Genomic DNA, 14,336 nt, shown 5'->3' on the forward strand with positions numbered 1-14,336 from the left:
TCAAAACTATATAACTGAGAGGAGACCTCCACATAGCCTTTGAAGGAATGCAGAGAACCGACCAGGGCTTCTTACCTAATGTCCAATCATCACCTTCTCGTATGCACCCTGTTGGGTATCTACCTGGATACTGAGCAAATGAGGGCTGGCAATTTGGGATTTACCCGACCAAATCGTATTCTTATTGGCTTAAACAAAAATACAAAATGATGGTACAACATGACAAAATTTCATGCCGGCTGAGGCGTCACCCAATTAAACAAGGCCTCTGTTGTTTTGAGCCAGGTAACCAAGGCGAACAGCATAAAGTCAGCTACTGTTACAAATCTGAAAACACATCCCAAACTCAACATCACCAGAGTTAAAGATCGTTACTATCAACGTAAGAAGCCTGAATAGCAAAGAAATGGAGCTTGCTGAGGAATTAGATAAGTACCAGATCGACATAATAGGGGTGACTGAAACAAAAAAGACAAAAACTGATGAGATCTTTCTGAGCAATAAATACAAAATATTATATTCAGGCAATAACAATCAACGAAAAGAAGGAGTAGCTGTAGTATTCAACACAAAATACTAGGCTAATCTTCTTAAATGGCTGCCAGTCTCAAGTAAAGTGATGTGAGCAAATATGAGAATGGGGAACTGGACAATGAGACAGAAGGTTCTACTAAGGTAGAAGTGGAGGAATTTTTTAAGGCTTTAGAAAAAGCAACTGACACAATGAAAAAGGAAAAGTTGGTCCTTGTTGGGGATCTAAATAGCAGAGTAGGAAATGATTGTCAGACATACAAAAATATTTTGGAAAAATTTGGAGAAAAGAGCAAAGCTAATAATAGTAGCGAATATCTATTGGATTTCTACTGAGGACATGGACTGGTCATTACTAACACCCTGTTCCAACATAAAAATGTGCACAAATTCACATGGAGAGAAAAGGCAAGGAATAAGAAAAGTCTCATTGACTATGTTATTGTTGACATTAATGTTTTTCCACTTTTGCAGGACACCAGAGTGTACAGAGGATTTGTAATTGGAAGCGATCACCATTTAGTCTTGAGCAGGATAAAATTGTATTTCATATTGAAAAGAATAACATGTAAGGAAGTTTTAAAGCAAATAAAAGTTGAGCAGCTCTCAGATGTGATCTGTAGACTAAAATACACAAAGATTATTGAAGAAAAAATGAAAGAGTTTGAGAACAGGAACCAAACCTTGGAGATTCATTAACAAGCCTTGAAGAAAACCCTGATTGATTCAACTAGAGAGGCATGTGGTGAGGTTGTCTGCAAGGATAGAAAAAAAAATTAGAACTCCATGGCAAACACAGAAAGTTAAAGAGGCAGTGAAGGAAAAGAAGAAAGCATATCAAAAGTTCCTGGCAAATAAATCAGCTTGTGATCTTAGAGAATACAGAGACAAATGTAAGAAAGCAAAATATTGTATAAAACTAGCTAAACAAAAATCATGGGAGGACTTTGGCAAGAACATAGAAAATAAATATCAAGAAGGTGGAAAGATATTCTGGAGGTTGTTGAAGAAGCTCAGAAATGGAGGAAAGAGTGCTGTAAAAGGAGTTAGAGATGATAAAGGTGACATCAAAACAGGAAAAAAAGATATCCTTTAACGAAAAATTGCTAAATGAAACATGCAGTGATAGCACAGTGGTAAAAAAAAACACTCAACAGACAACAGATATGATATATGTGTACAAATATATCCATACTTGAAGTAGAAAAAGCCATCAAAGGCTTGAAATGTGGAAAGGCAGCAGGAGTAGATGATATTTGACCAGAAATGCTGAAGTATGTGGTATAAAAGTCTTACATTGGCTGCACTGCATTGTTCAGAAAGCCTGGACAGAGGGACGAATTCCTGATTATTGGAGTAGAGCTCTCATAGTACCCATATATAAAAAGGGAAATAAAACTGAATGTGAGAATTACAGAGGTATTTCCCTACTGAGTGTTCCTGGCAAGATTTATGCAAGTATACTTGAGAAACGATTGAGAAGAATTGTGGAAGAATAGCTGGGTGAAGAACAAGCTGGATTCAGGCCAAATAGAGGCTGTCAGGATCAGATCTTCACTTTACGACAAATAGTCGAGAAAGCATGGGAATATAACAAAGATCTGATTTAAGTTTTGTCGATCTGGAAAAGGCATATGACAAGGTACCAAGAGAAGAGCTATTCAGTACGCTACAGTTATATGGTGTCAATGGGGCATTATATCAAGCAATACTTAGTCTGTATTTGAATTGTAAGTCAGCAGTTAGCATTAGAATAGAATTGAATTGGAAGTACAGGAAGATGGTATAATGTTAAATATGGTGTGAGACAAGGATGTACATTTTCCCCTCTGTTATTCATTATCTATATGGATCACATTATGAAGGAAAGTGGTATTAAACCTGATAGCAAAATTGGAGATGTTAATGTCAGCTCTTTGCTTTATGCAGAAGATGTTTTACTTCTAAATAAATCCGCTACAAGTCTGCAAGATTCCCTGACTAAATTGAATAACTGTTGTAATAGATATGGTATGAAGGTCAGCAATGAAAAGGCAATGAAAATAGGCAGAATTGTTGAAAATGTCATCTGCATTGTGAACATAGAACCTATGGAACAAGTAAACTATTTCAGCTACTTAGGCACGATTTTTAGTGATGATGGTAAATTAAATATGGAAATAGACAACAGAATCAACAAAGCTGGTATGGCATGAAGTGATTTGAAATACAAGACAGTGTTTAAACCAGTTTTAACTTATGGATCTGAGAGCTGGGTCGGAAGTAAAACACTTGACCAAAGACTAGAGACTGCAGATATGAGAATCCTTAGAAAGATTAGAGGTGTGAACTGATAGCATAAATGGCAATATCATATTAAAAACGGGGATATTAGGAAAGACCTTGAAATTGTCAGTATCCAGTAAATCGTTAGCAAAGCTAATCTCAGGTGGTATGGTCACTTAAATAGAATGGGCGAGGAAAGTTTAGCAAAACAAGTGTTCTCTGCCAGGTTGTTAGGAAAACGACCCAGAGGAAGACCAAGATATAGGTGGATTGATTGTGTGAAAAACCTTACACAATAGAAAAATAATATCTGATAATGTTGGAGTCTTGACAAGTGGCAGACCGATTTGGGGGAAAATTGTAGATAGGAAGTTAGTAGCGATGTAAATTTTTCATGTAGTACTATCATATCCTGTATACCCCTTGAGGATACATGGCAGGAATTTGATCTTCTTCTTCTTCTTCCTAACATGGAATATAGGCCATGTGGCGTGTTCCGGTCTTATGCCATTTTTTTCTTGGTCTTCCGATTCTTCTTTTTCCACTTATTTTGTATCTGTATAATATTTTTGGTAGTCTGCTGTTGTCCATTCGATTTAAATGTTCTAGCCATTTTTGTTTATACTGTCTTATGTAGTAATTAATTGGTTTTATTTTTAGGGTTGTAAGATTTCTTCATTTGTTTTGTGGTCCCACTTGGTATATCCAGCTGTTTTTCTGAGGAACTTCATTTCTGCTGTTTGAATTCGTTTTTCATCTTTCCTTTTCATGGTTCATGTTTCGCTTCCGTATAGTAGAGTTGGTTTTGACAAGACATTATATAGTCTGATTCTAGTGTTTTTTTGTACCAGGGATGGCTTAAATATATTATTTATTATGCCATTTACTTGGACAAAGTTTGATATTTTAGTGTCTATGTCTTTTTCTTCTTCGTATGATAGATCACATCCCAAGTATCTGAAAGTGTTTACTTGTTCTAGTATTTTATTATCTATCACTATTTTACTTCTTATTGGGTTTTCTCCTTTGAATGCCATTATTTTTGTTTTTTCTTTGGATATTGTCATATTATATTGCTTTGAGATATCATTTAATTATTTTAATGATCTTTGTAGGTCATCTTCTGATGTAGCTAATACTATTTGATCATCTGCAAATAGTAGCGTATCTATCTTCATTTGCAGGGTCATTTGTATACCAAATGGGTTATGCTGTTTCCAGATTGTTAATATTTCATTTATATATATATTGAAAAGCAGAGGTGAGAGGGGTACATCCTTGTTGTACTCCTCTTGATATATCTTTCCATTCTGAGGTGTGTTCTAATTTAACTGCTATTTTATTTCCTGTATATATTTCTTGAATAGATTGTAAAAGTTGGTTTGGTATGTTTAAATTGGTTAATATTTTAAACAATTTTTGTCTACTAATTTTGTCAAAAGCTTTTTCATAATCAATAAACGCCAAATGTGTTTCTTTTTGAAATTCTCTTCTCTTTTCTGTTAATAATTTTAAAATAAAAATTGGATCTATGCAGGATTGGCCTTTTCGGAAGCCATTTTGTTCTTCTAGTAATTTGTTTTCTACAATGCTGCTTAGTTTCTCTTTTAATATTCCTACATATATTTTATATCCTGTATTCAGCAGGCTAATTCCCCTATAATTATTGTAATTGTCTTTATTTCCTTTTTTATAGATTGGGATGACCAGTGCTTTTTTCCAAGAGTTAGGGGTTTTTCCAGACATCCAAACCATATTAAAAAAATTTCAAAAGTCTTTCATTAAATTTTTCGCCTGCATTTTTGTATAGTTCTATATTTATATTGTCTTCTCCTGGCATTTTCCTATTTTTCAGTTGTAACATTGTGATATTTTCTATTAGGTCATTCTTTGTGTTATAAAATTTTAATTCATTATTCTCATCTGTCCAGTGATTTTGGAAATAGGTCACCCATTTTTCTAAATCTATTGTTTGTATTTTTATATTTTCTTTTATTTCTTTATTCATGTATTTTATTACTTTATAGGTTTTGGGTTGTGGCTTGAATAAATCCTTTTCTAGTTCTGTTACTTAAATTGTTCCATCTTTCTCTATGTTTTTTCCTTATTTCTCGTTTTGCAATTGCACTATTTCTTTTATACTCTATTTCTGCTTCTATTGTTTTGGAATTTAGCCATTTCTGATAACTGTCCTTTTTGGTTTTTATTATATTTTCTATTTCTTTGTTCCAGTCTCGTAGTCCTCTTTTTCTAATCCATTTGTGCTTTATTCCTAAGGTTTCTGTTGCTGCTTTTGTGAGAATTTGTTTCAAATTTTCCCATTCATCTTCTGTGTCACTTGATTCATGTGTGGTTTCTGTTTTTAAGTTTGTGCATTTTTGATATTGTAGTCTAACTTGAGGATCCTGTAATGAAGAAATTTTGTAGCTTGGCTGGTAAGAATTTTCAGTTCTATGTGTTTTTAGCCACTTTGGTTTAAAACGAATTTTTGCTGATACCATATAATGATCAGAGTTTAATTCAAAGCCTCGGTATGCTCTTACATCTAAAATTAACTTCGCTAATTTAAAATTTATGATAATAACATAGTCAATTACTGATTTGTATCCTCTGGCTGACCAAGTATATTTATGTATTTCCTTGTGTTTAAACATTGAATTCATTATTCTCATATTATTATAAATGACAAAATCGCGCAATCTGCGACCATTTTGATTACATGTATCTTCGCCAAATTTACCTATGTTTGTTTTATATTTTTTGTTTCCTATTCTGGCATTTAAATCTGCTAGCAGTAAATAGTCAGTTTTGTTTGTTTTATCTGTAATTCTTTATAAAATATATTACTGTCTTCTTCTTTTCCCTCTTCTGGTGAATATGCACCAATTATTGTTATGTGGCCTCTTAATGTCTTGAGTCTAATTTCTATTAGTCTTTCATTCAAATAGTTGTAATATACAATATTGTTCTTCAAGGATTTATGTACCATAATCATTATACCTGCTTTTACTCTTTCTTCTTTTTTTACCCCACTGTAGATTTGTATATAGTTGTTTGTTTCTTTTGTACCTTTTTGTTTTTTCTTTGTTTCTGTTACTATACATATCTTTATGTTAGCTTGGTTTGGTTGTTTATCAAGTTCTTCTTCTTTGTGTGCAATGCTTCTCACATTCCATGTTGCAATCTTCATTATGTGCTCCTTTTTCCAATTTCGTTTACCGTTTCCTGGGTTGTGGTCTTTTCCCTGACATTCCTTCCGGCTTTTCTTTGCATGAAACTTGAAAGTATTGTGAATTTCCCCAGGGCAGGTTACTAACCTGTCGCTGGGTAAGTCCGGTGGTAGGGCTGCTACCTAACGCCTCTGGACAGGCAGATCTAACAGCATTTACTCTGCTAGGGTGTTAAGGTTATACTGCCCATACTCGGTCGCCAGTGCCTTGTTTGTACTTTTAGAACAGGATGGACCACGGGAAGGTGAGGTTGACATTTGAGTGGGAGAGGCTATGTATTGCGTTTCACCACCCCGGCAGGAACTTGATGATGATGATAATCTCAGCTCTTTGCTCTATGCAGATGATGTTATAATTCTAAATTAATCTATTACAAGTCTGCAAGATTCCTTGACTAAATTGAATAACTGTTGTAATAGATATGATATGAAGGTCAACAATAACCAGACAAAGACAATGAAAATATGCAGAAACATTGAAAAACATTGAAGCTACAGAATACCTATAGTAAATTGAATATGGATATAGGCAACAGAATCATCAAAGCTGGAATGGTAGGAAGTCAACTGAATAAATTTATTTGGTATAAGAGAGAAATTAGTCAAAACACTAAATTAGCTGTATACAAGACAGTGTTCAAACCAATTTTATCTTATGGATCTGAGAATTGGGTTAGAAATACTTGACCAAAGACTGGAGACCACAGATATAAGAATTTTGAGAAAGATTAGGGTTGTGAACAGGTGGCATCAATGGCAATATCATATTAAAAATGAGGATATTAGAAAAGAACTTGACATTGTCAGCATCCAGGAATGCACTAGCATAGCTAATCTCAGGTGGTATGGTCACTTAAACAGAATGGGAGAGGAGAGGCAAAACAAGCAATCTCTGCCAGGTTGGCAGGAAAAATACCCATATATAAGAAAATAAAGATGTTAAAACAAGAAATTGAGGTTTTGAATAACCTCTAACATTTAGAGATCTGTAGAAAGACAGCAAATAATTTTGATAGAATGAGGCATGAGTTTCACAGTCAAAAATTTAACTTCAAGAAAGACTAGGCAATTTTTTTTTCCTAATATGGAATATCAATGTGGGCATGTACACCAGTGTGACTTTTCGAAACATTTGTCATTTGGATGGGGGGGGGGGGGACAACTAGATTGATATCTTGTTTGATGCAAAGAACCTTATAACGTCTCTTTTAAGTGAAGTGAGCTGGCTGGTCTCATCCTCTTAAACTTTTTTTTCTTCCTCGAAACCAGGCAAACTGATCATAACATAAGCAGTTAATATCATAACATACTGCACTTGTATATTTATAGCATTTAGCATGTAGCTTGGTTTCAGTTGTCATTCCAACCACTTCCATCTTTGAGAAGAAAAAAGTTGAACATGGATTTTGGGAAAGCAAGATAGTGATTAAGGAAGTTAATAATTCTGTTTTTGTTAAAGTGTTATTTTGTTCGTTGAAGTTGAGTGCCATTCATTTGAATTAGTACATTTGGAAAGTGGATGAAATGTTTTGCGAGATTTGTTCTTTTCCTGCATGTAATTCACTTCTGTTTGAATTTTCAGGATTGCTTTCTGTTTTGCAATTAATGTAAATTTCATCATATAGTTCTGTCATAGTAACCTGAACACCCTTGAGGATACATAATATCAGGAAATTGATGATGCTTTCTGTTTTAAGGTAAATTGAAATTAGGAGTGGAAATACTGTATGTAGTAATGGATTCTTTGATAAGTGATATGCTTGGAGACTTTCTCCCAGCACCATTGTTTATAAGATTTTTAGTTTTTACTTAAATCCTTTCTGGTATTCATATGTACTGTAAATGAACTGAAAAAATAATAGCAGTTGTAATTATATTAATAGGTTCTTATGCATCATGTTTATTTTGTCTAATAATTTTTCCAGGTGTCTAACATCACAGCAACTGATTTCACATGATGTACACAGTAACATATACAACTACAAACATACTTTTTCTGTAGAAATTGTGCCTGTATGTAAAGTAAGTAGAAATTTTTTTTTTTTTTTTCAGATATTGCTTTTAGTATTTTAAAAGAGAGAGGCTTCATATAGATATATGTATAGAATTATGGACATTGTATGTTTTAAATAAATAATTGAAATCAAATTACTATGCTTGAAATTACAATTTAGACTTGACTAATCTAAATTGTTGTTTTAGTGACAGCATAGCATTTAACATTTTGCATCTTTCTACTTTGAAACTCATAGACAGTGAAATATATCTTTGAGCCTATTGCTCAAGAAGGGAAATATTTAAAAATAACACTTGTAATGAACTCTTATATTTAAACCTAACCTAGTTCAAAAACAAACCAGACTAAAAAAGTATGCAATACATTAGCCCTACCAGTCCTATTGTATGGCAGCAAAATCATTTCAGCTGTTATCAAAAGATTTAATAACAGCTGAAATGAAGTTTATGAGAAAAACTGCAAAGTGTACTCTATTTGATTACAAAAGAAATGAAGAAATTATGAAAGAATTAAACCAGGAATCAGTAATAGAAAAAAGTAAATATAAACATAAATGAATAGAACATGTTGAAAGAATGAAAACAGAAAGATTAAATTACAAACCATTAGGAAAAAGAAAACCCCTAAAGAGATTCAACGACGACTTCTAAGGCCAGAACAGGCCTAAATCCTTGAAAAGCATAATGATGAAATTAACCACCCAACCAGCCATGGCATCTATAGACATCAAGGTGATCAAGGATGCAAAGTGCATATTAAAATTGTAATACCATTGATATTACATTGAAACATATGATGGATATGAAGTGTGTGTATTTTGTCCATATGGCTGGTTGCGTGGTTAATAGGATGTGAGTGTATACCCCAGTGTGAGCATGGATGCTTGTGAATGTCTTTATATGATAGACATAGATTTCATCATCAGGTACAAGACTACCATTCTGCTTATTAGGTAGGACCTGAAGTTGCCTGAAAAACAGTTCCATGTTTGGTCTCAAGGGGTAGGTTTCTCAGATTATTTAATCCTTATCCAACTTTACAGCCATTTGTCAGCAAATTAATGTGAATCAAAAAAATAATAAATAAGAATATATGAATGTATATAAGATGGTATGTTCAGTCAAACAGAATTAAAGATGAAAGTTTAAGAAAACATGCAGTTTCATATAAAGAAGCTCACAAAAACAGCTCCAGAGTGGATAGGTTAGTAGTGCAGCGGTTATACCTCAGAAGCCTAAAATGTGAACTCCAGCAATATTGGATATTCAATGCAAGTTAATCTGAAAGAAAATTGTTGATGTGAAGCTGGTAATAGTGAAAACTTATTTTGATTAGTAGAAGTAACCTGTTGAGGATGTATATTAGGAAACTATTAATTTTTATATGCCATCTTCCTTTATCAGTAATTCATAATTTTGCTTTTGCATGTAGCAGATTATTGTGGTTTCTGGGAGTTGCATTATTTAGAAAAATGTCAGTATAACAATGTGCTTTAAATTTAAAAAAAAAAATGAAATTTTTTTCTTTTTTTTCAGAATGATGTGGTTTGCCTACCAGCAACCTTGGCTCGTTCCTTGGGAAACATTGGCCAAATCTGTATCTGCCTTCATGTCACTAATACTATCCATTTGATTGATCCAAGCACTCTTCAACGTATGTAATAATTTGTTGCTTCCTGTAAGGGGGGGGGGGAATTGTTGAATAGTATAACTTAATATGTACTTTTATTTTATTTAATTGAAACAGCCAAGTTTAACAGCATGTTTATCATTGACCTGTCTCTATCAACTCTTGGTATATGAACCAGTTATACTATACCATAGCTCTCCCCCCCCGGCGGATAATTGAAACATCCACGATTTCAGTTATCCGTGGTCAACTCCAGTCTGAAAATATTAATTCGAAAATTCCAGAAATAAACAATTTATAATTACATTTGCAAAGTGGATATTAGATCCAACATTATTTCAAAGCTGAATGTTCGTAGAAACTATGAAAGTTTTGTAAATTGACCTTAGAGCTTACGAGAATACAATCTGCGGCATCCCCAAGTTGCCTTAGCTGCTTAAGTCAACTAGTGCAAGCAAAGCTAACTCTGGGATTCTGAGGATTGTATTCTTGTAAGCTCTCTCAGGTCAACTTATGAAACTTTCATAGTTTCTACAAACATTCGGCTTTGAAATAATGTTGGATCTAATATCCACTTTGCATATGTAATTTTTACATTTACCAAAATGAAGCTGTATGGCTTTCTTTTAGTAATAGACAATGCATAAGTTTTAAATTGCCTGCTCTGAGTAGTTCTTGGTTATCAGATCAACTGTCATGATATTGCAGTGCTTGTGTTCAAGTAACCTTCATTTTACTTAATAACTGCCTCAAAGCACAAGAGTAGCAATGCTGGCAATTCAGATATGCCAAAGAGAAGCCATAAAATGCTTCCTTTTAAGTAAAAAAAAAAGGTGAAAGTTCTCGTCTTCATAAATAATTATTTATGAAGATGAGAACTTTCACCTTTTTCACTTTAGCAACCTCAGCGTGCATTTTTTTATTAATTATAATTAATAAAAAAATGCACACTGAGGTTGCTAAGATTCCATTCACATTCAGATAACTTTTATTACATTACAGTATGTTGTTATAGTTGTTCTATTTTATTATTAGTTATCGTTGTTAATCTATTACTCTGCCTAATTTATAAATTAAACTTTATCATAAGTATGTATAGGAAAAAACATAGTATATATATATGTGTGTGTGTGTGTGTACATATATAATGTTCAGTACTATCTGTGGTTTCAGGTATCCGCAGAGTGTCTTGGAATGTATTCCCCACTGATACAATGCTGGCCTGGTTGGCCGAGTGGACAGCGTATCCGCTCTCCAGCCAAAAGGCTGCAGGTTCGAATCCTGCCGTGGGCATGGATGTTTGTGATTGTCTGTGGAAATACCAGTGGTGGTGGTGGTCAGCGGTAGATGGCGTTGGTATAGTTGTTTGGTCATTTGGTGATTGAATGGTGGAGTTAGAGTTGTAGAGCAGGTGAACTCCCTGGAGGTGTCAAATAATAATAATAAGGGGGGGGGGGGGCTATTGTAGTAGCCTTACAATAATAAACTTGCTCACTTTCACAAGCTAGAATGTCTCACCCAAAATCACATAACATTAATGCTATTCTAAAGGAATTAATTTTTTACCATATCAGTCTGCTATACCAATTTATAAATTTAGATCTCAAATTGATAAGATTTTCCTGCATAATCAACTTAATTTTTTTCTTCAGATCTATAATTTTGCCTTCACACTCACAGAAAAATTCTTGCTGTGCAGTTGTGTACATTGTATATTGAGTTTCAGTTTATAGTGTTTGAGGCAGTATATATGCATGTTGAATAAATTAAAAAATTTAGATATCTACTAATTTATTCCTTAATTGCTCAACAGTTGTTTGCTATTCTGGTGTCATGTATGAACCTCAGTGTAAAATTTATTCTTCTGGCCTTTATGAAATAAAGTATTATGAAGTAAGGTATGTGTGTCTAATGTTTATTAGACACACATATTCACAAGAATATACTTTTATTACTGCAATATTTTGACCAGAAACTAACTGGTCATCATCAGCATAATCACAAGGCGAAGCTAGAACAAGGAATAATCCTATTTACAGGTCTGAGCCACATGCTGTATTGCCAGGTGGTTACCATAAAATAAGATTACAATTAAGGCCCAGGTTTAAAATTAAGTTATTTAAAATAAAATTTAATTTAATTAGATAATGAAATAAATGATGCAGCATTATATTAAATTTCTAAGAAATTAAAAAAATATTTGCAGTAATAATGTTATATTTTTGTTAGTATGCCTAATAAACGTTATTTTGCTACAAGTGCCATTAAAAATTTGTCTAAACCCACACTATTTTCGGACATTAAAAATATTGTGTTAGGGTTAGAGACCACGAGATGGCGGCACTAGCTTGCCGCCTTCTTCGCTGCGTACCGATGAATCAGTGATAGCCTTGGGCCATCTATCTCTCTGATTGGCTACCAGTGGAGATTGAACTGCCCACTCAGTCTCCAAAAGTTAGATAGGGTAAACGGCCCCCGCCTACTCCCTATACGGGAACAACATAGGCGTTAGCTGATTTTTTTTTTTTTTTTTTTTTTTTTTTTTGATCCTAATTATCTTTACTGGGAAGAAATGACCCAAAAGACCGGTATACTTGGCGAACTTTCTGTTCAGCAAAGGTAAGCTATGAGTTAGGATTTGCTTTTTTAAAACAATGCCCCGACTCTGAAGATTAAATTTAAATTCGTTAAATTTAAAGAAATCATCAAATCATTGGGTGCTCATTGATTTACATCAGCAGTAGCCGTAGCCATATGCTTGTATGTGGTGAACTACAAGTATTTCATATTCGCACATCTCCTTTCTTCAAGAAATAAGTAAATAATTCTTCAAAAGATCATCATCATCATCAAATTCCTGCCATGTACCCTCAAGGGGTGTACAGAATATGATAGTACTACATGAAAAAATTACATCATTATTAACTTCCTATCTACAATTTTCCTCCAAATCAGTCTGTTACTTGTCAAGACTCCAACATTATCAGATCTTATATTTCTATCGTCTAAGGCACTTTGTACCGTATCAATCCACCTATATCTTGGTCTTCCTCTGGGTCGTTTGGCTGCCAACCTGGCAGGGAACACTTGTTTTGCTAATCTTTCCTTGCCCATTCTGTTTAAGTGACCATACCACCTGAGATTAGCTCTGCTAACACATTCCTGGATGCTGACAATGTCAAGTTCTTTCCTAATATCCTCGTTTTTAATATGATATTGCCATTGATGCCATCTGTTCATGCCTATAATCTTTCTCAGGACTCTCATATCTGCAGTCTATAGTCTTTGGTCAAGTGTTTTACTTCTGACCCAGCTCTCAGATCCATAATTTAAAACTGGTTTGAACACTATCTTGTATACAACTAATTTAGTGTTCCGACTAATTTCTCTCTTATTCAATTGACTTCCCACCATACCAGCTTTGCTGATTCTGTTGTCTATTTCTATATTTAATTTACCATCTTCAGTAAAAATCGTGCCTAAGTAGCTGAAATGTTTTACTTGTTCCACAGGTTCTCCATTCACAACACAGTTGACATTTTCAACAATTCTACCTATTTTCATTATCTTTGTCTTTTTAATGCTGACCTTCATACCATATCTATTACAACAGTTATTCAATTTAGTCAGAGAATTTTGCAGACTTGTAGCAGATTTATTTAGAAGTATAACATCGTCTGCATAAAGCAAAGAGCTGACATTAACATCTCCAATTTTGATATCATGTTTAATACCACTTTACTTCATAATGTGATCCATATAGATAATGAATAACAGAGGGGATAATGTACATCCGTGTCTCACACCAGATTTAACATTAAACCATCTTCTTGTACTTCAATTCTAACTGCTGACTTACAACTCAAATAAAGACTAAGTATTGCTTGATATAATGCCCCATTGACACCATATAACTGCAGCGTATTGAATAGCTTCTCTCCTGGCTCCTTGTCATATGCCTGTTCCAAATCGACAAAACTTAAATACAGATCTTTGTTATATTCCCATGCTTTCTCGACTATTTGTCATAAAGTGAAGATCTGATCCTGACAGCCTCTATTTGGCCTGAATCCAGCTTGTTCTTCACCCAGCTATTCTTCCACAATTTTTTTCAACCGTTTCTCAAGTATACTTGCATAGATCTTGCCATGAACACTCAGTAGGAAAATACCTCTGTAATTCTCACATTCAGTTATATTTCCCTTTTATATATGGATACTATGAGAGCTCTACTCCAATCATCGGGAATTCGTCCCTCTGTCCAGGCTTTCTGAACAATGCAGTGCAGTCACTGTAACACTTTTATACACCATACTACAGCATTTCTGGTCAAATATCATCTACTCCTGCTGCCTTTCCACATTTCAAGCCTTTGATGGCTTTTTCTACTTCAAGTATGGATATGTATTTCTGGCTGCTTGCCTGGTCAATGTTTTTTACCACTGTTCTGTCATCACTGCTTGTTTCATTTAGCAGTTTTTCAAAGTAATTACTCCATACTTCAAGGATATCTTTTTCTCCTGGTTTCATGTCACCTTTATCATCTCTAACTCCTTTTACAGCATTCTTTCCTCCATTCCTAAGCTTCTTCAACAACCTCCAGAATATTTTGCCACCTTCTTGATATTTATTTTCTATATTCTTGCCAAAGTCCTGCCATGACTT

At 34.0% G+C, this 14,336-nt stretch overlaps 1 protein-coding gene across 1 annotated transcript in view; it reads left to right on the forward strand.

Annotated features, from left to right (window-relative positions):
- Nmd3 (60S ribosomal export protein NMD3) overlaps window positions 1-14,336 on the forward strand; it is a 185,823-nt gene that overhangs the window by 71,912 nt on the left and 99,575 nt on the right. Inside the window, exons 6-7 of the mRNA XM_090393542.1 lie at window positions 7,951-8,047; window positions 9,578-9,695. Coding sequence (XP_090249668.1) covers window positions 7,951-8,047; window positions 9,578-9,695 — 215 coding nt within the window. The remainder of the gene's footprint in view (window positions 1-7,950; window positions 8,048-9,577; window positions 9,696-14,336) is intronic.

The sequence above is a fragment of the Typopeltis vanoorti genome, chromosome 5, assembly GCF_054136105.1.
Source record: "Typopeltis vanoorti isolate ZY-2024b chromosome 5, IOZ_Tvanoo_1.0, whole genome shotgun sequence".
In the NCBI taxonomy this organism is placed as follows: domain Eukaryota; kingdom Metazoa; phylum Arthropoda; class Arachnida; order Uropygi; family Thelyphonidae; genus Typopeltis; species Typopeltis vanoorti.